General features: G+C 48.9%; 1 protein-coding gene across 1 annotated transcript in view; it reads right to left on the bottom strand.

Annotated features, from left to right (window-relative positions):
- LOC115086658 (cullin-9-like) overlaps positions 1-26,658 on the bottom strand; it is a 582,584-nt gene that overhangs the window by 176,578 nt on the left and 379,348 nt on the right. The window contains exons 27-28 of the mRNA XM_029592817.1: positions 22,115-22,260; positions 905-1,022 (exon numbers count right to left, since the gene is read on the bottom strand). Of these exons, the coding sequence (XP_029448677.1) occupies positions 905-1,022; positions 22,115-22,260 (264 nt within the window). The remainder of the gene's footprint in view (positions 1-904; positions 1,023-22,114; positions 22,261-26,658) is intronic.

Raw genomic sequence — 26,658 nt, 5'->3', positions numbered from 1 at the left:
CAAACAAGCTTTCCCGGACTCCAGTTAATGTCCTTCAACTTCAAGTTCTATAACACAACCAGCTCATTTAACTGTTCGTTGTAAATATTTAAAATGCTATTAACCTTTTCTTTTTCCTTCCTCTCCCAGTTTAAGCATCCCTGTTTTTTGTAACTGCTTTCTTCCGCACTACAGTTCCAGTTTGTTTTTTCTTTCTATGCACCACTGTTTTAATGTAAACCAGCATGATGTGATGTTATCATGAATGCCGGTATATAAAAACCTTAAATAAATAAAATAAAATAAATAAATAAAAAAGTGAAGCAGATTTGTGAGGCAAGACTTGCCCTGGGTAAAGCCATGCTGACTTTGTTCCATTAAACCATGTCTTTCTATATGTTCTGTGATTTTGATGTTTAGAACACTTTCCACTATTTTTCCTGGCACTGAAGTCAGGCTAACCGGTCTGTAGTTTCCCGGATCACCGCTGGAGCCCTTTTTAAATATTGGGGTTACATTAGCCACGCTCCAGTCTTCAGGTACAATGGATGATTTTAATGATAGGTTACAAATTTTTACTAATGATAGGTTATACATTTCTACTCCTTGTTCACAGGCATTTCTCAAACACACACACATACACAGAGAAACCAGAGTCACAGGCAGCTTTGAGAGAGACACACACAGAATCCAGATCACAGGTTGCTCTCTGACCCACACACAAACCTGGATCATAGTCAGCTCTCCAGGACAAATACACACACAGAAACCCTAGTCGCAGAATTTCTCTAACACCCACACAACCAGCTCACAGGGAGCTCCTCAACCCACACAGAGATAATGCTAAGGCAGGCTGCCTGCACGTCCCCAGAGGTTGCTGGTGGGCAAGGTGTTAGCCTGTAAGTGAGGGCTGTAGAGTACTCACCCCTGTCCTCATCACTCTGGGTCAGGATTCCCCCCTGTACAGTAAGAGGCTTTAGTGCATGGCCCAGCAGAACTGGAGAGAGGCCCGTAGATAGTAGAAGAGTCTCCACACTTACTTCCTACAAGGCAAACAAATCAGTAAAGGGCAAGGCAGGGACTTGAAGGGATGAGAGACGGACAGAGGGCTGCTGAATGCAGGAGGGGTGAGTTGTGACAGAGGCTAAGAAAGACAAGACACGAGCTCTCGAGTACTTGAGGGGCAAGTGTTGCTTACTTATAACAGGTGTTCTCTGGGGAATGCAGGATGTCAGTTCCCTGTATAACCAGGCCAGTTTGGAGCACTACAGAAGTGGAGTTGCCTACCACTGCTCTAGACTATTCCTCAAACTTTGCTAGATTCCTTCTCATGTTTACCACACCTTCCTGGGTGTCTATTCTGTTGCAGATTTTCGTAAAAGACATTTCCTCACAACCCTTCTACACTGTCGTTCAGAAAAGCTGTTGAAAAGAAGCAAGGTGCGATCTCTGTAGCACACTGGTACTAATGTCGCTTTCCTCGGAGTGAACTCAGTTTACCACTACCCTTTGTCACCTCCCACTCAACCAGTTTCTAACCTACTGAGTCCTCTGGTGCCCTTATCAAGGATGCTCTGCTCATGCATAAGTTGCAAGCATCAACAGACTTTACTATAAACAACGGAATTAGATAACGTTCAGGTTTATGATCATGTTTTCATTGTGTGGTCATGAAATGAGGACTGTGACTGGCTTCTCAGACTGAAATGAACAACACTTGGCTACAAGAACTTTGGACAGTGCTTGGATCAGAACATGGAGTAACAGCTTGCAGATTATGTCTATATTCATTTACAGTACTTTATGTTAACTTTTGTAAAAAGACACGTTAGTATTCAACACTTTATGAGAAAGTATCGGGACCTAGGTCTAGAAATCTTGGGCGATGTTCTTATGAATGCTACCCCTGATGCTACGTGAGAAGCCCTAAAACACTAATTTGGTCTGCTTGCCTTAGAAATGCTCTTGCTATTAATGGTGACATTCCTAGCTTTCTCTCTCTTGATGGGGACATTTTTCTTACCTCTTAATTTCCTTTCCATTAGTCCTGCTATATGAGTCCAGGTCATAACTAGTGGGTTGCTTTCCCTTATCCACAGATGAAGGCAGACTATCCTGTTCTCCCTGTGACATCCTGGTACCAGCAGCAGGAATCCAGCATTTTGCTGACAAAGCTTTGGATCAGACCCCTGTATTAATCATATAATAATCCCCTAAAAACACAGACGAAATCCTAAGAAGCAGCTTCCCTGAAGCCTAAAGATAACAGGAAAAGAACACACCGAAAGGCAAAAAAATGTAACAAATACAACATATAGGAGACATGGCGTCAGCTCAACTGCATTTAAAGTTTCTGTAGAAAGAGTGGGTCCTAGACTAGTGAAGCAGGACTAATGGAAAGGCAATTAACAGATAAGAAAGATGTCCCCTTCTTTTTCGCTCAGCTATACCAGTCTGGTCACGGGAGGAAGTGAGAGCTGCCCTGAGAACGCCAGCCCCACAGGCCAATTCCTCTTTCAATAAAACATCCGGTCAATAGTGCCAGACAAAGGTTTGCAGGGAGGACCAAGTAACTGCTCTACAAATGTCTAGCCTGAACCTCTGTCCCAGACGCCCTCGTACGAGTGTGCTCGTATTAACTCTATATTAATATGAGCCTCCCCCTTGCATTGTCTGACTCGTGGAAGAGGTGGTTACCTCCAAATAGCGGATGATAATCCTTCGTACATCCAAACATCTAAGTGAACGGTGCTCCACATTTCTCTCGGGCAAAGGCTGGGAAAGCCACTGTTTGATTATTGTGAAACAAGGGCGGCACTGGGAGAAAGACCACGGTATCCATCTTAATAACCAAAAATGTTTCCCGACAGGACAAGGCTTGAAGCTCCAAAATCTGCCACCAGAAAAAACACTTTCAGAGCCAGAGCCTTTAGGGAGCTCTGTCTCAGAGGCTTAAAGGAAGGCCCTATCAGGCCCTGAGAACCAGGTTAAGGTCCAACTCAGGAACAATAAGGTAAAAGGGGGGATACAATCTTTTGACCCCTCCCCCCTTACAGAAACTGAGAAAAATCTGGATGAGTGGCAATAGCCATCTTCCTGACAGCACCTTGGTAGCATGAAATAGCTGCTACCTGCACTTTCACCGAACTCTGAGTGAGACCCTTAGCGAGCCCTCCCTGAAGGAAGGCCAGAATGCATGGAACTGGGGCCCACCAAGTGCACTCCCCCAGGACTCGCAAAATCCCTCAATGTAGCAAACCGAAACACAAAACCCACAAATGTAGGTAATATCAGACATCCAATAATCAAAAAACCCACATTACTCCAAACTGTATCCAAAAGATTTCATTCTTGTAATATTAACACCATTCTGTGACTCCAAAAGAATTCAAAAAGCTCTTCATACCAACCAAAAATGTCTTTTAAGAGAATGGTGGTTGTTTCATAAAATTGGATCAAGGGGTACCATCCAGGTTTCCCCCGTTCTTTATTGTAATCACGAACAGAACACCATCCGCCTTGTTATTTTTTAATTATTTTTTTTTAAAAGCATTGGGTTATCATGAATTATTATGATTTATTTCTACAGAAGGAAGGCTTTTTAAGCCTTTCCTGCTACTAGAGTGGTGGACTATTCCTATTTTTGATGCAATAAAATTTCAATTTATAAGGATCAATTTTAAATTTTTGAAAAAAAAATAATTAAAAAATAACAAGGGGGATGGTGTTCTGTTCGTGATTACAATAAAGAACGGGGGAAACCTGGATGGTACCCTTTGATTCAATTTTATGAAACAACCACCATTCTCTTAAAAAAATCTTTTTGGTTGGTATGAAGAGCTTTTTGAATTCTTTTGGAGTCATAGAATGGTATTAATATTACAAGAATTCAATCTTTTGGACACAATTTGGAGTAATGTGGGTTTTTTGATTATTGGACACTTGAATGCAGGCCAAAGAAGTGGACTCAAACCAAACAGGGAAACACAAATGAAAATCCTCCAACAAGTAGTCCTGCAAATGTCAAACAATTTTTTTTTTGACATTTAGATTCCCTAAAGCATCAGCAAGCTAGTCAGTGTGCCCTATACTGCACAAGCCACCTGGTCTAGTCAATCAAAGAAGTAGACCATTTTTGTGCTTTTAACAGAGTTGAAATTATGGAAGGGGAATAGTTCTTCCTGCAGATTCATCATTGCTCAAGAGCCAAGCCGAAAGACAAAATGGAGCCAGATCATCCATTATCACCAGACCAGATCAGATCAGCAGTCCCGGTGAAGCTGGAAGAAGTATTGGCTTGTCCACCTGTAGTCACTTGATGTACGCATTCCAAGGTCTGTACAGTCAATTTGGCACCATCTGTATTATTGGCTTCCATCTCTTTTCTACAAAGAACCTTGCCTATAACAGCTCACGGGGGAAAGACATAGAGCAGGTCCCCTGCCAGCCAGGGCTGCACCAAGGCATTGATTCCCATTAACCCCTGTTTGTGCTGTCAACTTCATGTTCCATTGGGTTGCCATCAAGTCCATCTTTGGTCGACCTCACCACCAACAGATTAGACTGAAGGCCTCTGGATTCAGGTCCCATTCCCCAGGATCTCACCATATATGACTGAGGAAATCCATTTGCACATTCCTCTGTCTGGCGATATGAGCTGCCGATAGCATCTGTAGGTTCTCCTCTGCCCAAGAGAACAGAAGAGCCTTCTCTGCCGAGACTCCCTGGATTCTGGTTCTCTTCTGATGTTTCACATATACCACAACCATCGCGTTGTCCAAGAGAACTCGGACTGCTCATCCATGCACCACCAGGAGAAAATATAAAAGTGTCAAATGAATAGCCACGGTCTTCATTTGGTTGATGGACCACGAAACTTCCTCCTGCTCCAGCGACCTCGCACCACCAGAGTCTGGCAACATGCCCCCCAACCAAAGAAACTTGCATCATCCATTGCTACCAGCACCCAGGATGGGGTTACTAGACTGATCCCCTTCATCAGATGTGTTGACTGGATCCACCATCTTGAGACTGTGGGGGCCACCGAGACAGGAGGTACACTTGAACTGGGTATATGTGAGCTCTGGCCCTTGGTACCAAATCCAGAGCTGCTACCATGAGCCCCAGCACTTGCAGATAATCCTAAGCTGAGGGATGCTGAACTTGTTGAACAACCCTGGCCACCCTTTTGTTTGTGAGGAAGGCCTGTCCATCTGTGTCAAAGCACACTCCCAAATACTCCGGGGACTGGGAAGAATGAAGTTTGCTTTTGGCAAAATTAATAAACCAGCCCAAGCCTTTTAAGACCTGAACCACCCAGCGTGAAACAAGCAACACTTCCTGATGAGATGCTGTCCAGATTAACCAGTCGTCCAGGTACAGATGGACCTTGATGGCTTCGCGCCTGAGGACTGCAGCTACCACGACCATTATTTTGGTGAACACCATTGTTGCTGTCACCAGGCTGAATGGCAGCACCCAGAACTGAAATGTTCTTGCAGTACACAGAATCGCAGGGACTTTTGGTCTTGTTCTCAAATGGGAATGTAAAAATAAGCCTCCAATAAGTTGAGGGAACATAGAAATTCCCCTGCTGGATGATGGCAAGAACCGAACGCAGAGTTTCCATGCGAGAATGGGTAACGTTCAGGCAAAGATCCACCCCCTTGAGATCCAGGATGGGCCAAAAAGCCAAAAAGCTCCATCCTTCTTGGGAACCACAATGTAAATAGAATAGCGACTCCATCCACACTTCAGCAGAGTAAAGTTTCCCTGACTGCTCCCTGGTTAGCAGGATCCAAACACTAGAAAATCATGAATGTTTCTGAAATGGGCTGATGGCAAGTCCAGCATGTAGCCAGCACGAATGATCTTCAGCACCTACTGATCTGAAGTTATATAGATCCACTCCCTATAAAACTCCTGCAGTTCGCCTCCTACAGAAGCAGTGAGCTTCTCATGAGGATGGTCATCTGGCCCCAAAGATGGCATCAGCTTCTCCAAGGAGTGGTACTGGTGTCTCCTCTCTGCTTTTGGGTGCTAGGAAAAGACTACCCCTGCTCTCTCAAAGCTTGAAAGAGAGAAATCAGAAGCAGCAGCTTCCAAAAATTACCTTCTTGGTCTTTAATGCCTGAAAGTCCAGGACTGCCTCCGACCCTATCTGACCCTTTAGAAGGCCCGACCCGTATCCTTCAGAAGTCTTTGGGGCTTGGGGTCTCCCAGATTTTTCACTAACTGATCCAGGTCCTACCTGAACAGCAGCCTATCCTTAAAAGGCAGCTTGCCCAAAGGTCAGCTGCCCAATTATACAACCACAAGATACTCTACCAAGCTTGCAGAGTACCGCAAAAGATCATAAAGGGTGTCCACCAAAAAGGCCGCAGCTGACTCCATTCTGGATACATCCTCGCTTTCAGGAGCTGCTATATCCAACAGAGGAGCACTCACACCACAAGTGCTTCGCAAACAGAGACCTGGATAGCCGTAACCGAAGAGACAAATAAGTTCTGTAAGGGGGGGGGGCTCCATTTTAAGACTTATCATACTGGCCAAACGAGAGGTCCATCAAGTCCAGTATCCTGTTTCTAACAATGGCTAATCCATGTCACAAGTACCTGGCAGGATATCAAGAGGTAGACAGATTCCAAGCCTCTTATTCCAAGGATAAACAGTAAAATTTTGCAACATCATCTTAATAATGGTTTACGGACTTTTCCTCCAGGAAACTGTCCAAATTTTGCAATCCTGTGTATCCCGCAGTGACGCCCCCCTTTCCACTGGGATCATGAGTCACCCCATAACTAGTATGTATCACTGGTACCGAAAAAACCTCTGTACCGTTTCCAGCAGAAGAGGATACAGCCTCTGCAGCAGTTTCACACCTTGCAAGGATTCCTCATGGGCCTCCCTTTCTGCCAATATCATCTTCTCTACCTCGGGTAAAGTAAGCCTTGGGTAAAGTCAGCATGGCTTTACCCAAGGCAAGTCTTGCCTCACAAATCTGCTTCACTTTTTTGAAGGAGTTAATAAACATGTGGATAAAGGTGAACCGGTAGATATAGTATACTTGGATTTTCAGAAGGTGTCTGACAAAGTTCCTCATGAGAGGCTTCTAGGAAAAGTAAAAAGTCATGGGATACGTGGCGATGTCCTTTCGTGGATTACAAACTGGCTAAAAGACAGGAAACAGAGAGTAGGATTAAATGGACAATTTTCTCAGTGGAAGGGAGTGGACAGTGGAGTGCCTCAGGGATCTGTATTGGGACCCTTACTTTTCAATATATTTATAAATGATCTGGAAAGAAATAAGACGAGTGAGATAATCAAATTTGCAGATGACACAAAATTGTTTAGAGTAATTAAATCACAAGCAGATTGTGATAAATTGCAGGAAGACCTTGTGAGACTGGAAAATTGGGCATCCAAATGGCAGATGAAATTTAATGTGGATAAGTGCAAGGTGATGCATATAGGGAAAAATAACCCATGCTATAGTTACACAATGTTAGGTTCCATATTAGGTGCTACAACCCAAGAAAGAGATCTAGGCATCATAGTGGATAACACATTGAAATCGTCGGTTCAGTGTGCTGCGGCAGTCAAAAAAGCAAACAGAATGTTGGGAATTATTAGAAAGGGAATGGTGAATAAAACGGAAAATGTCATAATGATGAGACCGCACCTTGAATACTGTGTACAATTCTGGTCACTGCATCTCAAAAAGATATAATTGCGATGGAGAAGGTACAGAGAAGGGCAACCAAAATGATAAAGGGGAATGGAACAGCTTCCCTACGAGGAAAGACTAAAGAGGTTAGGACTTTTCAGCTTGGAGAAGAGACGGCTGAGGGGGGATATGATAGAGATGTTTAAAATCATGAGAGGTCTAGAACGGGTAGATGTGAATCGGTTATTTACTCTTTTGGATAGTAGAAAGACTAGGGGGCACTCCATGAAGTTAGCATGGGGCACATTTAAAACTAATCGGAGAAAGTTCTTTTTTACTCAACGCACAATTAAACTCTGGAATTTGTTGCCAGAGGATGTGGTTAGTGCAGTTAGTATAGCTGTGTTTAAAAAAGGATTGGATAAGTTCTTGGAGGAGAAGTCCATTACCTGCTATTAAGTTCACTTAGAGAATAGCCACTGACATTAGCAATGGTTACATGGAATAGACTTAGTTTTTTGGAACTTGCCAGGTTCTTATGGCCTGGATTGGCCACTGTTGGAAACAGGATGCTGGGCTTGATGGACCCTTGGTCTGACCCAGTATGGCATTTTCTTATGTTCTTATGTTCTTATGGAATGCAGCAGAAAGGCAGTGAAGGATTTTCTCTTGCCTTTTAGAATAGGAACCCAATGCGGCGCTACCTGTGGTTGTGAATCCTCCAAACAAAGGCAGGAGAGGACCGGATCAATAAGGAATATGATTTCCTGGGGGAATTTCTCCTTCCTCCAGAGGTGCCGAGTTGTTGGCATCCTCAAGATCCTCTTCTTTATTAGGATCCTCCCATGAGAGCCTTGGCACAGCCACTGTGCTCCCTTAGCCGATAACCTGAGAAAACAGAGCAGGCGGAGACACCTTCAGGGCCAACCTTGGCTGGGAGTCCCCAAAGGGTGTGAAGGCATAAATTGCCTGCTGCAAAAAGGGAAAAAATTCAGGGGAAAATTTGTTGCATGCACTCTGAATCGCCACCAACAACGATTCAGCTGCAGGAACAACTGGCAGAAGTATTGGCACCGCATCAGATAATCCCCTGGCCTCATCTGACTCCACCCTATCAAGACCTGCTGGTACAGGAAAATTTCCCCAAATGGCTGCTGAAGGTGAGAGACATATCACCAATCGTGTGTCTAGGCCCTGAATACACGGCAGTGACAGCTGGCTGCTGTGCAGTGAGAAGGAAGAGGCCAAACCTGCGACTACCCCCCCCGGCAGCTCCCGGTTGGAAGCATGCCAGGCACATCAGGCCCTACTCTGTCGTGGCCCTGCACACCTTTCAGGATTCTCACTGCCTCATGCCGCAGGTCGACTAGTCCATGGTACAACTCCCCCTTTTACCGGCTCTTCCCACCATCTCCACACATCGCTGAGTGAACAAAGTCTCCTCCTGTTCAATACCTGCAGCAAAGACTCACCGATCACTCCAGTCCTGCCATTGGCTTCACTTTCTTTTTTTTAAAACTTTACTGGCAGACAAAAAGAAATCAAATGGCTGATGTTGAGGGAGCGCTCGGTAGCGGTCCCAATTCCGGGGAGGTTGATGTGCCCTTGGACCAGGGACAGCGACGGCAGCATCCACGCCGCGAAGAGGATCGCCCAGGAGTGGCATTAGGCCATGAAATAAGGCCCCAGCGTTGGCGGCTCCCTGCCGAGAAGACCGACAAAGATGGCGGCAGCTCCCTGTCGCGGAAAGATCCAATGGTGGCGGCTCTGTCTGCCGCGACAGTGGCAGCTTTGGCGGTGGCCTCCTGGCCGTGGAAGGAATGGCGCTGGCAGTGGCCTCCAGGCCGCACAGGGAGTGTTGCGTCCGTCGGTCGCAGATGGCTGCGACCGCTCTGCCTCACCTCTTTTTTACTCTTTTCCTCCTCCATTGGAAGAATGGCTGCCTCCGCTGCTGTTTGCTGAAACCCTCGGCATCTCCGAGCCAGCATGGGCGTCCCTGTCCGCCATGCTTCTTCCTGAGGCCTCCTAGGGCACACGCGTGCATGCTGCCTATGTTTTTGAATACGTCATGGCGGTAACCTCGGGGGCGGCCCCACCGCATGACGTCAGTACCTCCAGGTATTTAAACCTCCGCTCCACTCCAATTGAACGAGTTAGCAAGGACTTCGGTTTTGCTGCTCTGACTGCTTTTAAGCTGTTCGCTTGGATTCCTCACTACCATCCGGGGTATCTCGCTCCTATGGAAGCTCTGGGTACCCGCTCCTCGGGGGCCTCTCACTTCTACTCGCCCTCCGGGGTTAATCTGCCTATCCGTAAGGACACCTACTCCTTCTGGGTCCTGTCTGCTTTCTTTCAGGAACCCTCAACGCTCCTAGGTACTCACTCCTCGAGGGCCTACTCTACTCAGGGTATCCTGCATCTCGGACCTCGGATCCCTCTCTTCATTCAACTACCGAAGGAAGTTATCAGCACTGCTACTCTATGAGTATCACTATACTCCAGCTCTCTTCATCCCACTCTTCAGGTGCACGGCCTACCCCACGCTGCGGAACACTACCGCACCTTTGTTACATCTGGGTGAGACCATCAACTACAGAGACTGTCTGAGTTTATTGTGTTATCGCTGGAATACAGTACGGTCCGTTCCTTGGGCAAGATTCAACTCTTCAACAGCAGTGTAATAAAGCTTTCTTTCCTCAGTGTCTGCTTACTAGAGTCTAGCCAATCGTTGTGGTTCCCCACGGGGCCCCTCCCCGTGGGAGGAGTCATCGCCACTTCGACCAAGAGTCCACAATATGCCACAAACCCAACAGATTGCTAACTCCATGGACTCGGCTCAGCTTGCAGCCTTGCAGGCCATTCCTGGCCTAGCCTAGCGGATCACTGAGCAACAAAGTCTCTGGAAAGCCTGGCTGCTGCCTTCAATCAGTTACATGCACAACTGAATACTTCAGCAACTCCAGTGAAAGAATTGCTGCCTCCGGTGGTGACTGTCAAGACCACCATACCACTATCCATGCCTACCCGCTTTACGGGTGAAACAAGGATGTGTAGAGGGTTTGTTAACCAATGCAATATGTATTTTTCTTTGCAACCTGCCCTCTTTCCCACAGAAGCTTCCAAGACCACCTATATCTTATCTCTACTTGAAGGAAGAGCCTTGGCTTGGGCTTCACCGTTATGGGAACATGAAGATCCTATCCTGAATGACCTATCAGGATTTCTGAAACTTTTCAAGTCCTTCTTCGAAGACCCGGCTCGCCACACCGTCACTGGATCCGCTCTGCTCAATCTCCAGCAAGATAATAAGCCGCTAGCAGACTATGCGATCAAATTCAAGACTTTAGCATCCGAACTACACTGGGACACAGGATGTTTATGTGTTATCTTCATGGAGGATCTCAACTCTCGCTTAAAGAACGAACTGGTGGCTCGCGACCTGCCTGATACCCTTGAATCTCTCATGAAACTGGCTGGGAGAATAGACCGCCGGATTCGAGACCGGACTCAAGAGGCTAAGAGTCCTCGAAAGCCCGTCCCGGGAGCTAACTGACCTAAACCTGTGCCAATTGTCTCAAGCCTACCATCTGCACCCTTAGAAGACGACAAGCCTATGCAATTAGGAAGAAGTCATTTAACTTCTAAAGAAAGATGATTCCGCAAACGCATGGGGTTATGCATGTACTGTGGCCAATCAGATCAAGCCATCCAAACCTGTCCCATCTGTCTGGGAAACTGACTGGCTTAGGATCTGCAGGACTCCTCCTCCTAGGCCTCACCGCTCCAACTCCTCCATTGTCTTTACCAGTCTCACTCCTCTGCGGAAGCCTGGAGTTTCAGTCTCTTGCCCTCATAGACTCTGGTGCTAGAGGAAATTTCATCTTAAAATGCTTAGTAGACATCTACAGATTCCTACCACACCAATAGCTAAGCCATTGCTATTATCTTCAATCCATGGAGAACCATTGCCTGGAGCGGTTTCGTTGATTACCCAGGCCATCGGTCTGCGCACTGGAGCTTTACACTCTGAAACCATCTCCTTCCTCGTATTGGAATAGACCATGCATCCGGTGGTACTTGGACTGCCCTGGCTACAAGATCATATGCCACAGTTTAACTGGGTAACGCTGGAATTATCCTGGTGGGGACCTGGCTGTTATGGCCGGTGTCTCGCGGAAGTCTAGCCACTAATATGCATGCATACTACACCATCATTACCAGGTTTGCCTCCACAATACACCTCCTTCCAGGATGTCTTCTCTAAACAAGCAGCAGATGTACTTCCACCTCACAGAGTTTTCGACTGTGCTACAAACCTGAAACCCAATACGGAGCCTCCTAAAGGGAGAGTTTACCCACCTTCTGCAGCTGAGACTAAGGCCATGTCCACCTATATACAAGAGAACCTTCAAAAAGGTTTTATCAGACCCTCCAAATCCCCGGCTGGTGCAGGATTCTTTTTTGTGGGAAAAAAGATGGCACCTTACGTCCCTGCATCGACTATAGGGGTCTGAATGAAATTACCATCAAGGACCGGTATCCCCTGCCCTTAATTTCCGAACTATTTGACAGACTCCAGGGAGCCAAGATATTTTCTAAACTGGACCTCAAAAGAGCTTACAACATGGTGCACATTCGTGAAGTTGACGAATGGAAGACGACCTTTAACACCCGCAATGGACACTTCGAGTATCTCGTCATGCCCTTCGGACTAAGTAACACACCTGCAGTCTTCAAAATATGATGAACGACATCTTACGGGACTTACTATATCAATTTGAGGTAATATATCTTGGTGACATCCTGATCTTCTCCCAGGATCTACAAACACACCAAGAGGATGTAAAAAAGGTTTTAAGACGCCTACGGGAGTAGCACTTATATGCAAAACCCGAGAAGTGTGAGTTCCACAAGGAATCTGTACCCTTCCTGGGATACATTGTTTCAACAAACGGGTTTCAGATGGACCCCAAGAAATTAGAAAGCATCTGAGATTGGCCCCAACCTACATGCCTGAAGGCACTGCGCCATTTCTTGGGCTGCACAAACTACTACCGTTCCTTTATCAAGAACTATTCATCATTGACGGTCCCTCTCACTGCAATGACCAGAAAGGGAGCCAACCCTGCTAACTGGTCTCCTGAAGCTATATCTGCCTTCCTGTCTCTCAAAGAGGCTTTTCAAAAAAAGCCGTGCCTCCGCCATCCAGTCCTTCGCCCATTCATCGTCGAGGTTGACGCATCGGACGTCGGCATGGGAGCAGTTTTGAGCCAGTACAGCGAGTCCAATGTGCTCCATCCATGCTCCTTCTTCTCAAGGTGCTTCTCGCCCGCCAAAAGAAATTATGGAATCGGAGACAAAGAGTTACTCGCAATAAAGCTGACCTTTGAGGAGTGGTGTCCTTGGCTGGAGGGCTCACAACATCAGATAGTAGTGTACACCGATCACAAGAACTTGGGAGTACCTCAGACATGCACAACGACTCAACCAACGTCAAACAAGATGGTCACTGTTCTTCAACAGATTCGATTTCCTTTTGAAATACCATCCGGGAGAGAAGAACATCCGGGCGGCTGATGCCGTCACGATCCTTCTCACCTCAGGATGTGCCAGACGAACCCCATCACATTATTGATCCCGGGAAAGTGGTTCTTGCAGCCACTCATGTTGTACCCGCTGGAAAGACAGTTGTGGCTAGAAATTAAAGGAAGAAACTGTTGAAGTGGGCACACAATTCCCGCTTGGCTGGCCATCTTGGACAGAGTCATACTTTGGCCATGTTACAGCGGTATTACTAGTGGCCAACCATGAAAAAGGATGTACAAGCTTATGTGGGTTCCTGCGCTGTCTGCGCCAAGCAAAAGCCACCAGCTGGACGTCCTTGGGGTCTGTTTCAACCCCTGCCAGCGCAGGTGAACCCTGCGCTGGCAGGGGTTGAAGCAACCGTTTTTGTGGTAGACTTACCACTCTCCAATGGGAACAATACCATTTGGGTCACTGTTGATCGCTTCTCCAAGATGGCAACATTTAGTAGCCTTACCAGGATTACTTTCAGCTGTGGAGTTAGCGAGACTCTTCATCAAACATATCTTCCGCCTTCATGGAATGCCTAAGCATATTCTGTCCGACAGAGGAGTACAATTCACTACTAAGTTCTGGAGAGCCCTATGTCAAAAGTTTGACATCTCATTGGACTTGACCTCCGCTTACCACCCTCAGTCTAATGGACAGACTGAAAGAATGAACAGAACGCTTAAACAGTTTCTATGGTCCTACGTAAATTCAAGACAGAGTGACTGGGCGGACCTGCTGCCTTAGGCAGAATTTGCTATCAACTTGCATCCTGCTACATCTATGTGGTCTTCTCCCTTCCAACTAGTCTATGGACGACAACCGCTTCCACCTCTGCCAATTCCCTTATCAGTGGCTTCTCCTGCCGCACAGGCCACTGCAGCAGAGTTATCTCAGCTTTGGAAGCAAACAAAGGATCTACTCCTTAAAGCAGGACAGAATGCAAAAAAGATCTACGATGCTCACCATCGAAAGGCACCTCAGTTTCAGCCTGGAAACAAAGTCTGGCTGAGTACCAAGTTCTTCCGTCTTAAACTACCTTCAGCACGTTTTGCACCTCGCTATGTAGGACCCTTTGCTATCCTTCGGCGCTTGGGAAATCTGACGTACAGTTTGAAACTACCCCCATCAATGAAAATACATAACGCCTTCCATGTCTTTCTGTTAAAACCCTTGATGCTCTCAGAGTTCTCTAAGAAGACCCCAGAACCCACTAGCCTGGACACGGAGGATGATATTGAGTATGCTGTAGATGACATCTTGGATGTCCGCAAGAGAGGCAAGACGTGGGAATACCTCATCTCCTGGGATGGTTATGGACCAGAAGAAAACTCATGGAAGCCTCTGGCCAACATCATGGATAAAGACATGGAACGTCAATTTCATCTCGCACACCCTCGAAAACCCAGACCACCAGGAAGAGGTCCTGGAGGGGGCCCTTTGAAGGGGGGTACTGTTGCATCCATCGGTCGCAGACGGCTGCGACCGCTCTGCCTCACCTCTCTTTTACCCTTTTCCTCCTCCATTGGAAGAATGGCTGCCTCCATTGCTGTTTGCCGATGCCCTCTGCGTCTCCGAGCCAGCATGGGCGTCCCTGTCCACCATGCTTCTTCCTGAGGCCTCCTAGGGCACGCTGCCTACGTTTTTGAATATGTCATGGCGGGAACCTTGGGGGGGGGGGGCGTCCCCACCACATGATGTCAGTACCTCTGGGTATTTAAACCTCCGCTCCACTCCAATTGAACGAGTTAGCAAGGACTTCGGTTTTGCTGCTCTGACTGCTTTTAAGCTGTTCGCTTGGATTCCTCACTAGCATCTGGGGTATCTCGCTCCTATGGAAGCTCTAGGTACCCGCTCCTCGGGGGCCTCTCGCTTCTACTCGCCTTCCGGGATTAATCTGCCTAACCGTAAGGACACCCGCTCCTCGGGGGTCCCGTTTGCTTTCTTTCAGGAACCCTCAATGCTCCTAGGTACTCACACCTCAAGGGCATACTTTAGTCAGGGTATCTTGCATCTCGGACCTCGGGTCCCCCTCTTCATTCAACTACCAAAGGAAGTTATCAGCACTGTTACTCTATGAGTATCACTATACTCCAGCTCTCTTCATCCCACCCTTCAGGTGCACGGCCTATCCCGCGCTGCGGAACACTACCGCACCTTTGCTACATCTGGGTAAGACCATCAACTACAGAGACTGTCTGAGCTTACTGTGTTATTGCTAGACTACAGTACTGTCCGTTCCTTGGGCAAGATTCAACTCTTCAACAGCAGTACAAATAAAGCTTTCTTTCCTCAATGTCTGCTTACTAGAGTCTAGCCAATCATTGTGGTTCCCCACAAGGCCCCTCCCCATGGGAGGAGTCATCACCACTTCAACCAAGAGTCCACAATATGCCACAAACCCAAAAGGGAGGAGCTACAGCAGCAGCCTCTGGGCCACAAGGAGCGGGCGGAGGTGGCACATGGCCACAAAGGAGGCAGTGATGATGGGGCGGCCTCCAGGCTGCAGGAAGAACATTGGTGGTGACGGCGGCGGCTGGACCGTCGTGGACGGCAGTAATAGCAGCAATAGCGGTGGCCTCCAGGCTGTGAGGAGAGGGCAGCAGTCAGTGTCGGCAGTAGCGGCCTCTGGGCCGCGCTGCAAGGTAAGAGGCTGCTTGTGGGCATAGCCACAAGCAGCATCGCAACAGCTGAAAGAGGAGACCAAGAGGGGGGTGCATGGGGGAAGGCAAAAAAGGAGAAAATGACTGAGCACACGCTCAGATTTAAAAATCTCCTCCTGGAAGAGTTTTTTCAAAATGTATCTCATCCCCCTGCCAGGCTCTATCAGAACCTAATGAGAATGGGAGCGGCTGTGTGAGCTCATACTGCTGGTCTGAACCAGAGACCTGGCCTGTGGTCTGATCACCAATCCAGCAATGAACTGAAGATCACCCCCATCCTTCCATCTGCTGGGAAGCAGAAAATACTGGATTATTGGTGCTTGGCACCACCCCTAAGTATTAGCTGTGATGTCACAGGGAGAAAACAGAACAGTCTGTCTCAATCTGCTGGTAGGAGAAACAACCCATTAGTTACGACCTTGACTGGTATAGCTGGATGAAATTGAAAGGAAAATTAGTTTCTTACCTGATAATTTTCGTTCCTGTAGTACCAAGGATCAGTCCAGGACACCTGGGTTGTGACTCCGCACCAGTAGATGGAGACAGACTAAAACTTGTGGGCGGAGCATATATGCCCCTGTGGCAGTCACAGCCCCTCAGTCATACGTAATGTCAAAGTAGACAAAAGCCAAAAGGCAACCATAGCTAACCATACAACTTGGTAGGGAAAAGAAAAGCAACACCCCTACAGGAACCAGACTCCCCAACCGGGAAAGCGAATAAACAAGGATCAGCGTACTGAAAAACACAATAATGAGCGGACTCTCCGTTACTATAACGCAACACTGCGGGCGGGATCCTGGACTGATCCTTGGTACTACAGGAACGAAAATTATCAGGTAAGAAGCTAAATTTCCTTTCCCTGTACGTACCAGGATCAGTCCAGGACACCTGGGATGTACCAGAGCTAACTTATCGAGGGTGGGAAGCAGAGAGTCCCGCTCGGAGTACCCTCTCTCCAAAACCCCCAGCTTCAGTAGCCTGAACATCCAACCGGTAATGTTTAATGAAGGTATGCAACGACTTCCAGGTAGCCGCCCTGCAAATCTCTTGAGGCGACACCTGAGAAGATTCCACCCAAGACGCAGCGTGAGACTGTGTCGAATGAGCCCGAAGACCCACAGGCGGTGATTTTCCCCGCAGAATGTACGCAGAACCAATGGCTTCTTTGAGCCAACGGGCAATTGTCGTGCGGGACGCCGCAGCACCTTTCTTTGGACCCGAAGTCAACACAAACAGATGATCCGCCACCCGAAACGGATTAGTAACCTCCAGATAGCGAAGAAGGGACCTCCGCACATCCAGTTTTCGCAAGTCTTTTGTTTTCGGGTCCGAAGACTCCCCAACCGTGAAAGCGGGAAGTTCAATTGACTGATTCAAATGGAACGACGACACGACCTTAGGAAGGAAGGAGGGAACCGTCCGCAAGGAAACCCCCGAATCGGAGATGCGCAAGAAGGGCTCCCTACAGGACAACGCCTGTAATTCTGAAACACGACGGGCCGATGCAATCGCCACTAGGAATACGGTCTTCAAGGTGAGATCCTTGAGCGTAGAACGTTTCAGGGGCTCAAACGGCGCTAAGCATAAGGCAGAGAGTACCCAGTTGAGGTTCCAAGACGGGCAAGGGGGCCGCAACGGAGGACGGAGGTGCTTAGCCCCCCTAAGAAAGCGGGAGATATCCGGGTGGAGAGCCAGAGAGACCTCCCGGACCTTACCACGCAAACCCCCAAGCGCCGCCACTTGAACCCGAAGGGAATTACACGCTAAACCTTTAGCGAGCCCCGCCTGGAGAAAAGCCAGAATATCGGCAATAGAAGCGGAAGTGGGGTCTAGGCCCCGCTCCATGCACCATTCCTCAAAAACTACCCAGACCCGAACATAAGCTAGGGACGTAGACTGTTTTCTGGATCTCAGCAACGTAGCTACAACCGCATCCGAGTAGCCTTTTCTCTTCAGCCGATACCTCTCAAAAGCCATGCCGCGAGACAAAAGTGAGCCGCATCCTCCAAACAGACGGGGCCCTGACGAAGGAGCCCCGCGAATTCCTGCAGATGAAGGGGTGCGGCCACCGACAGCTGGACCAGGTCCGCAAACCACGGCCGGCGTGGCCACTCTGGCGCCACCATGATCACATTGGATGGGTGCAATTCTATGCGCCGTAGGATCTTGCCGATCATGGGCCACGGTGGAAACACATACAGAAGCACATCCACCGGCCAGGGAAGCACCAACGCGTCGACTCCCTCTGCTCCCCTTTCGCAACATCGACTGTAAAATCGCGGAGCCTTCGCGTTGTGCCAGGTGGCCATCAGATCCATGTGGGGCGTTCCCCAAGTCCGGCATATGAAGAGAAACGCCTCGTCCGCCAACTCCCACTCTCCGGGATCCAAGCGGTGACGACTGAGAAAATCTGCCTGGACGTTGTCGACTCCCGCTATGTGGGAAGCCGCGAGATGGCTGAGATGCCGTTCTGCCCAGAGCATCAAGAGCCGCGCCTCCTCCGCCACTAGAGGACTTCTTGTCCCTCCCTGGCGATTGATGTAAGCCACGGTGGTAGCGTTGTCCGACAATACCCGGACCGCCTGGTCTCCAGCCGGTTGATAGACCACCGGGTCTGCGACTCTGACCACAGACCCTGAACCGACTTCCCTTGGCAAACTGCCCCCCCAGCCGGAAAGGCTGGCATCCGTGGTCACCACCGTCCAGTTGGGTACCAGAAGGGACACTCCACAGGAGAGATGTTTGGAATCCAGCCACCAGCTCAGGCTGGATCGCGCCTGCCCCTCGAGAGGTAGAGGTAGATAGAAATCCTCGGAAACCGGTTTCCAGCGGGAAAGCAATGAGAACTGCAGCGGCCGTAGATGAGCGAACGCCCAAGGGACTAACGCCAGCGTGGATGCCATAGACCCCAGAACTGTCAGGTAATCGCAGACTCGTGGCCGGTGTAGCGACAAAAGATGTAGCACCTGAGACTGCAGTTTGCATATCCGTTCCTGCGAGAGAATCACCTTGCCTCGCTTCGTGTCGAAAGGGCTCCATGATATTCCAAGGACTGAGAGGGTTCGAGATGACTCTTGTTGAAGTGGACCACCCAGCCCAGGGACTGCAAGAGCTGTAACACCCTGGCCACCGCCTGCCGACACAGACTCTGAGACTTCGCCCGGATCAGCCAATCGTCGAGGTAAGGGTGAACCAGCAGGCCTTCCTGCCGCAACTGCGCCGCCACGACCACCATCACTTTCGTGAATGTCCAAGGCGCTGTCGCCAGGCCGAATGGGAGCGCCCGGAACTGGAAGTGCCTGCCCAGAATGCAAAACCTCAGAAACCGCTGAAAAGCTGGTTGAATTCCCACATGAAGGTATGCTTCTGTGAGATCTAGGGACGCCAGGAATTCGCCGGGACGCACTGACGCGATCACTGACCGAATGGTCTCCATTTTGAAGTGAGGGACCCGAAGGCATCTGTTGACTCCTTTCAGATCCAGAATTGGGCGGAAAGTGCCGTCTTTCTTGGGGACTATGAAGGAAATGGAGTACCGGCCCTCGCCATACTGAGCGGCCGGAACCGGCGCGATGGCTCCCAGTCTTTCTAGTCTTTGGATGGTATCTAGCACCGCTGCCTTCTTCTTGGGATCCTTGCAGGGTGAGACCAGGAATTTGTCCGTTGGGATGCGAGCAAAATCTAACTCGTAGCCGTGTTTTATCACGTCTAGGACCCATTGATCCGACGTCACGCTGGCCCATTCCTCGAGGAAGAAGGATAGACGCGCCCCCACGTTTGGAACAACGTGCCGAGGACGCGACGAGGAATGGGCCGGCCGAACTTCATTGCGAAGGCTTGGACCCCGCACCCGACGGGGCCCCTCCTTGCCGGCCAAAACGTTTGCCCCGAAAGGACTGCTGCCACTGGGTGTTCCGAGAGGAAGACGGCCTATACGAGGGTCCAGAGGATCTTTGCGGCCTTGACTTCCTGGGTCCCCTGAACCGGGCTCTGCCTGAAAAGGAAGATCTCGACCGGGCCCTATCCTCCGGCAGCTTAAACGCTCGGTTCTCCCCCAGGGAAACCATCAAATCGTCCAACTCCTTGCCGAACAGCAATTTCCCCTTAAAAGGCAAAGCCCCAAGGTGAGCCTTGGAAGAGCCATCCGCTGCCCAATTGCGCAGCCAAAGGAGACGACTTGCCGACACCGCTGCCACCATGGACCTAGCTGAGGTGCGCAAAAGATCATGGAGTGCATCAGCGCCATAGGCAATGGCCGCCTCCCAACTGTCTGCGTGGGAAGCCTCCTCTGGAAAGAGACCCGCATTCGCCTGCAGGACTTGAGCCCAGCGCAGACTAGCCCGCATGTTGAACCTCCAACTTTCGGTCTTGAATATCCCGGAGGGCTGTTGCTCCCGTGACCGGGATGGTAGACCTCTTTGTGACAGCGGACACCGCCGAATCCACCTTTGGGAGTCGGAGGAGCTCTAGCGCGTCCTCCGGCAAAGGGTAAAGTTTGTCCATGGCCTTGCTGACCTTCAGACCTAACTCCGGAGTATCCCATTCCTTGAAGAGGATATCCGTGGACGAAAAATGAAAAGGAAAAGCGACCGCCGGCCCTGTGAGTCCAAGCAGAACAGGATCCATATTTGCCTCCTGGCGGACCACCACCGGAGGAGCTTCAATCCCCAGCTCCTGGAGAATGGCCGGAATGAGTGGCGACAGTTCCTCTCTGCGGAACAGACGCACCACCTTGGGGTCATCCCCGTCGACGGCCTGCGCTCCTTTACCTGTACTGGGCTGCGCCGAGCCATCTGCTGCTGCCGTCCCGGCCCCCGGCAGGGGCTCCTCGGAGGCCTCTGTGTCCGCCCCGGAGGTATCTTCGGAATCCGAGTCCTGCGGCACCCCTCGGGGAAGCCGCTTGCCCCGGGCCGCGCTCTGGGTGATCTTCGCCACCCTCCTTGCCATCTTCTTCTGCGGCGGGGTCCGGTGGACCCTGGAGCGCAAGGTGTCCCCCCGTCTGCGCTTGCTGCGCTTATAACGGAGAACTTTGCGCAGCAAAAGCGCCAAATCTTCAGAAAACTCGCCCGAATCCGTTGCGTCGCTTTCCGAATGCCCCCGGGACTGGGGCCCCTCCGAAGGGACCTCCCCAGCCGCACCCCGCTGCGGGGAAAGCGTAGGAGGTAAAACCGAGGCCCCCACCGTTTCCCACGAAACTACCCGTCCGGTGGACAAAATGGCCGCCACTCCCGCGCTGACCGGGAACGGGTCAGGAGGCCTATCAGGGGGACCCCCCCCTTGCGACGGCGTGCATGCGACCCGGGAACGGGCCCCCCGAGGAGCCGCCGACGATCCCTCGTCTCCCGGGACGCAGGCCGAGCAAAGGCTGTCCCGGGAGAGACGCGCGCGCGCCGAGCCGCAGGCCCTGCACTGCGAGCCGCGCGGCATTGCAAAAAACCGCGGGAAACCAAAGACGCGCCGAAAAACCCTGAGGGGCGCTGAATAAAACCAAAAAATCAACGCGGCGGAAATCGGCAACCTCCCCCCTGCCGACGACGCCCCCCCACCCCCCCGAGCGGGACGGAGCGCACCGCCAAGGAACGGAGAGCCGACAGAAAAACAAAAGTAAAACACTTTTTTTTTTTTTTTTACAGAAAAAACGCTGTCCCTGGTACTGAAAACGCCCTATGTCCTGCAGGGGTGAGTGAACCGGGCTCCCCGGTGTCACCCCTGACGCTGCTACTAGCCCAGCCGGGTCCTCAACCCTAGCAGCGGCCTCAACCTGGGGAGGGTAGTCCCCTCAGGACCTCACAACTCCCCAGGGAGGCAGGGCAACCGGGACTAAACTAACCAAATTAAACAAAAAAACCAATTTACAGGAAAAAACCAAGGAAGTCTAATAGAAAACAAAACCCAAAAAGCGAACCTGACTAAAAACCAGAATCAGGCCCGACAGGGCTGTGACCGGACCTGCACCACCTACTGGAGACAGAGTAAGACTGAGGGGCTGTGACTGGCACAGGGGCATATATGCTCCGCCCACAAGTTTTAGTCTGTCTCCATCTACTGGTGCGGAGTCACAACCCAGGTGTCCTGGACTGATCCTGGTACGTACAGGGAAACTGCATTTACTTGTACTTCCACAGTCACTTTCTTGATAGAGTATGTGTCCTGTATCCATTTACCTGTATATATAATGCCACTTCCAAACAACATGCATCCCATATCTCTTCCCCAAGCTCGCTGCTCTTACCTGCTGGCTGTTGAAGTTCAGCAGGATAAACATCTGCAAGGTGGAGACATGGAGAGTGACAGCTCCATACAAAACTTCTGCATGCCCAAGCCAGGTCCAATGCAATCTCCGAGGCTTTGCGTGTTCCAGCCCACACATGCTCTGACCTACAAGAGGAATCAGCCCATATCCTGTAATTTCTATACACCCATCACAACAATCCATAGACCCTTCTGCGCCACAATACAGACTCTTCTCATCCAGCATCACCCTCAACACACTCCTTCCCCTGTCACCATCATCCATACTCTTCTCATCCAACCTCACCCTCAACACACTCCTTCCCCTGTCACCATCATCCATACTCTTCTCATCCAACCTCACCCTCAACACTCTTTCCTCTGTCACTGTCATCCATAGACTCTTCTCATCCAACCTCACTCACATCACACTCCTTCCCCTGTCACTGTCATCCATAGACTCTTATTTTAAAAAACTTGTATTCCACCTCCTCTAATAAAAATGTTTAGTGAGGATTACATACTAAAGCATACATAATCAAGAATAACACAACATAATATCAACAACAGGTACAAGATATAGTTCTAAAAACATAATCATGTAAAAGCCTTCCTAAAATACAGAGCTTTAATACAGTGCCTAAACTTGATTATATCTCACTGTTTCAGAATAGGAAGAGACTCTCACTTTTGTGAGTTGATGCCTATAGCCTTGCGGTGCAGATATTGTCAACAAATCCATACTAGCAGAAACTAATGGATACCAAGAATGTATATTCTGATTGTAGCATTTTATGAGTTAAGACCAGCAATTTTTAAAAAAATGTATTCTTAACCCTGGGAGGCGCTATGAATGCGTTGGTCCAGCCCCTCCTAAGATCCCCAACATAAATAATAGAAATGGAGGCATCAAATGGATGTATAAGGCCGCCTGAACGAGAAAATCTGGAAAGCTATAAGCACAAATGCTCGTAGTTCGGGCAATAAAATCCCAGACCTGCAGGCCCTAATGATGAAGGCGGACTTGGACATTGTTGCTGTCATGGAGACTTGGTTCACAGAATCACATGATTGGGATACGGCCATACCGGGCTATAACTTGTTAAGGAAGGACAGAGAGGACAGAAAAGGGGGAGGAGTGGCTCTTTATGTCAAAAACAAAATCCAAGCATCTGAGCTGCAAGGAAGATGGGGCAAAGAAGAAGCATTATGGGCCGTCCTAAAAAACGATGATGGGGCATCCAATTTTATTGGAGTGGTTTACAGGCCTCCAAATCAAATGGAAGAACTTGACAGAGATCTGGTTGAAGACATCCAAAAGATGAGAAAGAAGGGAGAAATGGTGATTGTTGGAGATTTTAAGCTGCCGGATGTAGACTGGAGAATCCCTTCTGTAGAATCTAACAGTAGTAGAGAGATAGTGGATACCCTGTAAGGGGCTCTGTTCAAACAAATGGTAATGGAACCCACGAGGGAGGGAGCTATACTCGATTTAGTGCTCACTAATGGAGATAACATCTCTAATGTCCGGGTAGGGCGCCCACCTCAGCACCAGTGATCATCATACGGTATGGTTTCATATCACACATAGGATACGGAGAAGTTGCACAAAGACCCAAGTTTTGCAGTTCAAAAACACGGACTTTGTTGAAATGGGGAAGTACCTGGAGGAAGAACTAGAAGGCTGGGAGAAAATGAGAGATGTGGATCAACAGTGGACCAAACTAAAAGGAGCAATTACCAAGGTAACTAATATATATGTTAGAAAAGTAAAGAAAAGCAAGAGAAAAATGAAACCTATCTGGTTCTCAAAGGAGGTGGCTGATAAAATAAAAGCTAAAACAACAGCGTTTATATTTCTTAAAGGATCCCAAACGGAGGATCACAAGGAAGAATATCTGGTGGAACTGAGGGAGATGAAGTAAGTAATAAAAAAAGCAAAAAGTCAAGCGGAAGAAAGGATTGCCAAAGAGGTAAAAGCGAGGTGACAAAACATTTTTCAGATACATCAGAGAAAGGAGAAAAGTTCAAAGTGGTATAGTGAAATTGAAAGGTGGAAAGGGTCAATGTGTGGAGAGAGACGAAGAGATGGCAGATATATTAAACGAATAATTCAGTTCGGTGTTCACTAAAGAGGACCCTGGAGAAGGACCGTCGCTAGTTAACAAGAAACTGGAGGGGAGTGGAGTAGATGAAACTCCGTTACAGAAGAGAATGTATGGGAAGAGCTGGGAAAACTGAAAGTGGATAAAGCCATGGGGCCGGATGAGGTTTATCCCAGGATATTGAGGGAGTTCAGAGATGTGCTGGCGGGTCAGACCTCAACCTTGCTTGCCATTGCCTTTGGATTGCCGCCAGCCCTGACTCAAGCCTGCCCTTGGACGCCTCGTCAGCTTACTCCCTGAACATGGTTTTCTTCATGCTTCGGCCTGCTTTTGCACGAGCGCCCTCTGTCTGCCTCCGTTCCATTGGCGCCCGAGTTTCCAGGACATTACCCAGTCCAGAGTAAGACTGTACCATCTCTCACCTGCTATCTCTGGGCTGAACCAACTCTTACTTCAACTACACACAGAGTCCCACCTAAGTCCTGCCGGCCACTGCACCCAAAGGCTCAACCCGTGGGGAACAAGGGCTGGTATAAGTGAAGCTCATGCGGCCTCTATCAGCCCACTCCACCTGCCGAAGGTGGGGACCCGTAGGTCCTTACCTACGGGTTGCGTCAACCCCACCTTGGCCCAAGGATCTACCTCCGATGCAACAATGGCCTGGATTGCAAACTGGTTGACGAACAGAAGACAATGTGTGATGGTAAATGGAACTTACTCTGAAGAGAGAGTGGTGTTAGGCGGAGTACCGCAAGGATCGGTGTTGGGACCGGTCCTGTTCAATATCTTTGTGAGCGACACTGCAGACGGGATAGAAGGTAAGGTTTGTCTTTTTGCAGATGATACTAAGATCTGCAACAGAGTAGACACGCTGGAAGGAGTGGAGAGAATGAGACGGGATTTAAGGAAGCTGGAAGAGTGGTCGAAGAAATGGCAGCTGAGATTCAATGCCAAGAAGTGCAGAGTCATGCATATGGGGTGTGGAAATCCAAAAGAACTGTATTTGATGGGGGGTGAAGGGTTGATGTACACAGAGCAGGAAAGAGTCCTAGGGGTGATAGTGTCTAACGATCTGAAGTCGGCAAAACAATGTGACAAGGCAATAGCTAAAGCCAGAAGAATGCTGGGCTGCATAGAGAGAAATATCTAGTAAGAGAAAGGAAGTGATGATTCCCTTGTACAGGGCCTTGGTGAGGCCTCACTGGAGTACTGTGTTCAGTTCTGGAGACCGTTATCTCCAAAGGGACAGAGACAGGATGGGGGTGGTCCAGAGAAGAGCGACCAAAAAGGTGGATGGTCTTCATAAAATGACTTATAAGGAGAGATTGAAGAACTTAAATACGTATACCCTGGAGGAGAGGAGGAGCAGGGGTGATATGAAACAAACTTTCAGATACTTGAAAGATTTTAATGATCCATGGTCAACAACAAACCTTTTCTGTTGGAAAAAAATCAGTAGAACTAAGGGTCACAATTTGAAACTCCAGGGAGGAAGACTCAGAACCAATGTCAGGAAGTATTTCTTCACAGAGAGGGTGATGGATGCCTGGAATGCCCTTCCGGAGGAAGTGGTGAAGACTAAAACTGTGAAGTATTTCAAAGGGGCATGGGATAAATACTGTGGATCCATAAATGCTAGAGGATGGGAATGAAGAGAAGAACCATAGAGGTGGCTTGCTGGAATGGTGGCTACTACCTGGTGATTACTACCCTTACTCAATAAGACTTCACATGGTTAATGCAACTCCAACATTGCTCTCTGCTTCAACGGCAAGGGGAAATGTGGAAAAGAGGATTTGCATTCATACAACGACCAACAAGGACTGAACTACACAGTCTGGGTAAACAAATAAGCTGGGGTAGCTTGCTTATTGTGGCAGTTACTACCCTAAACCAATTAAGCCTGATACTTCACTTTGAATGCATATACAGCGTTGCTCTCTGCTTCAACAGCAGGGGGAAATGTGGAAAAGAGGATTTACATTCAGACAACATCCAACAAGGCATTGATCTGTGCAGTCTGGGTAAATAAGCATCGGGGTAAGTTGCTTGATGCAGTGGTTACTACCCTTAACTATTAAGCCTTATGCTTCACCTTTGATGCAACTCCAACATTACTCTCTGCATCAATGGCAGGGGGTGGAAGGAAATTTGAATCAAACAGTTACCAACAAGGGCCCTGAACTTGGTGGTCGGTGAAACAGATAAGTATGGGAAAATAAGTGTGGGAGCTTGCTGGGAAGACTGGATGGGCCGATTGGTCTTTTTCCACTGTCATTTCTATGTTTCTTTAGCATGACCCATTCGTCTTTAGAATTTATTCCCTTCTTTTTGTTTCCAAAATCTGTTTATTTATTTATGGTATAAGCAGGATGCAATGTAGCAAGAACGTGCAGATAATGATATAACAAACTTCACCAACAAAAATTTGTTTTACCAT

This window comes from Rhinatrema bivittatum, chromosome 3 (genome assembly GCF_901001135.1).
Source record: "Rhinatrema bivittatum chromosome 3, aRhiBiv1.1, whole genome shotgun sequence".
NCBI lineage: Eukaryota > Metazoa > Chordata > Amphibia > Gymnophiona > Rhinatrematidae > Rhinatrema > Rhinatrema bivittatum.
Note: the sequence above shows the minus strand (reverse complement) of the source record. Positions and strands in the feature narration are given on the sequence as shown.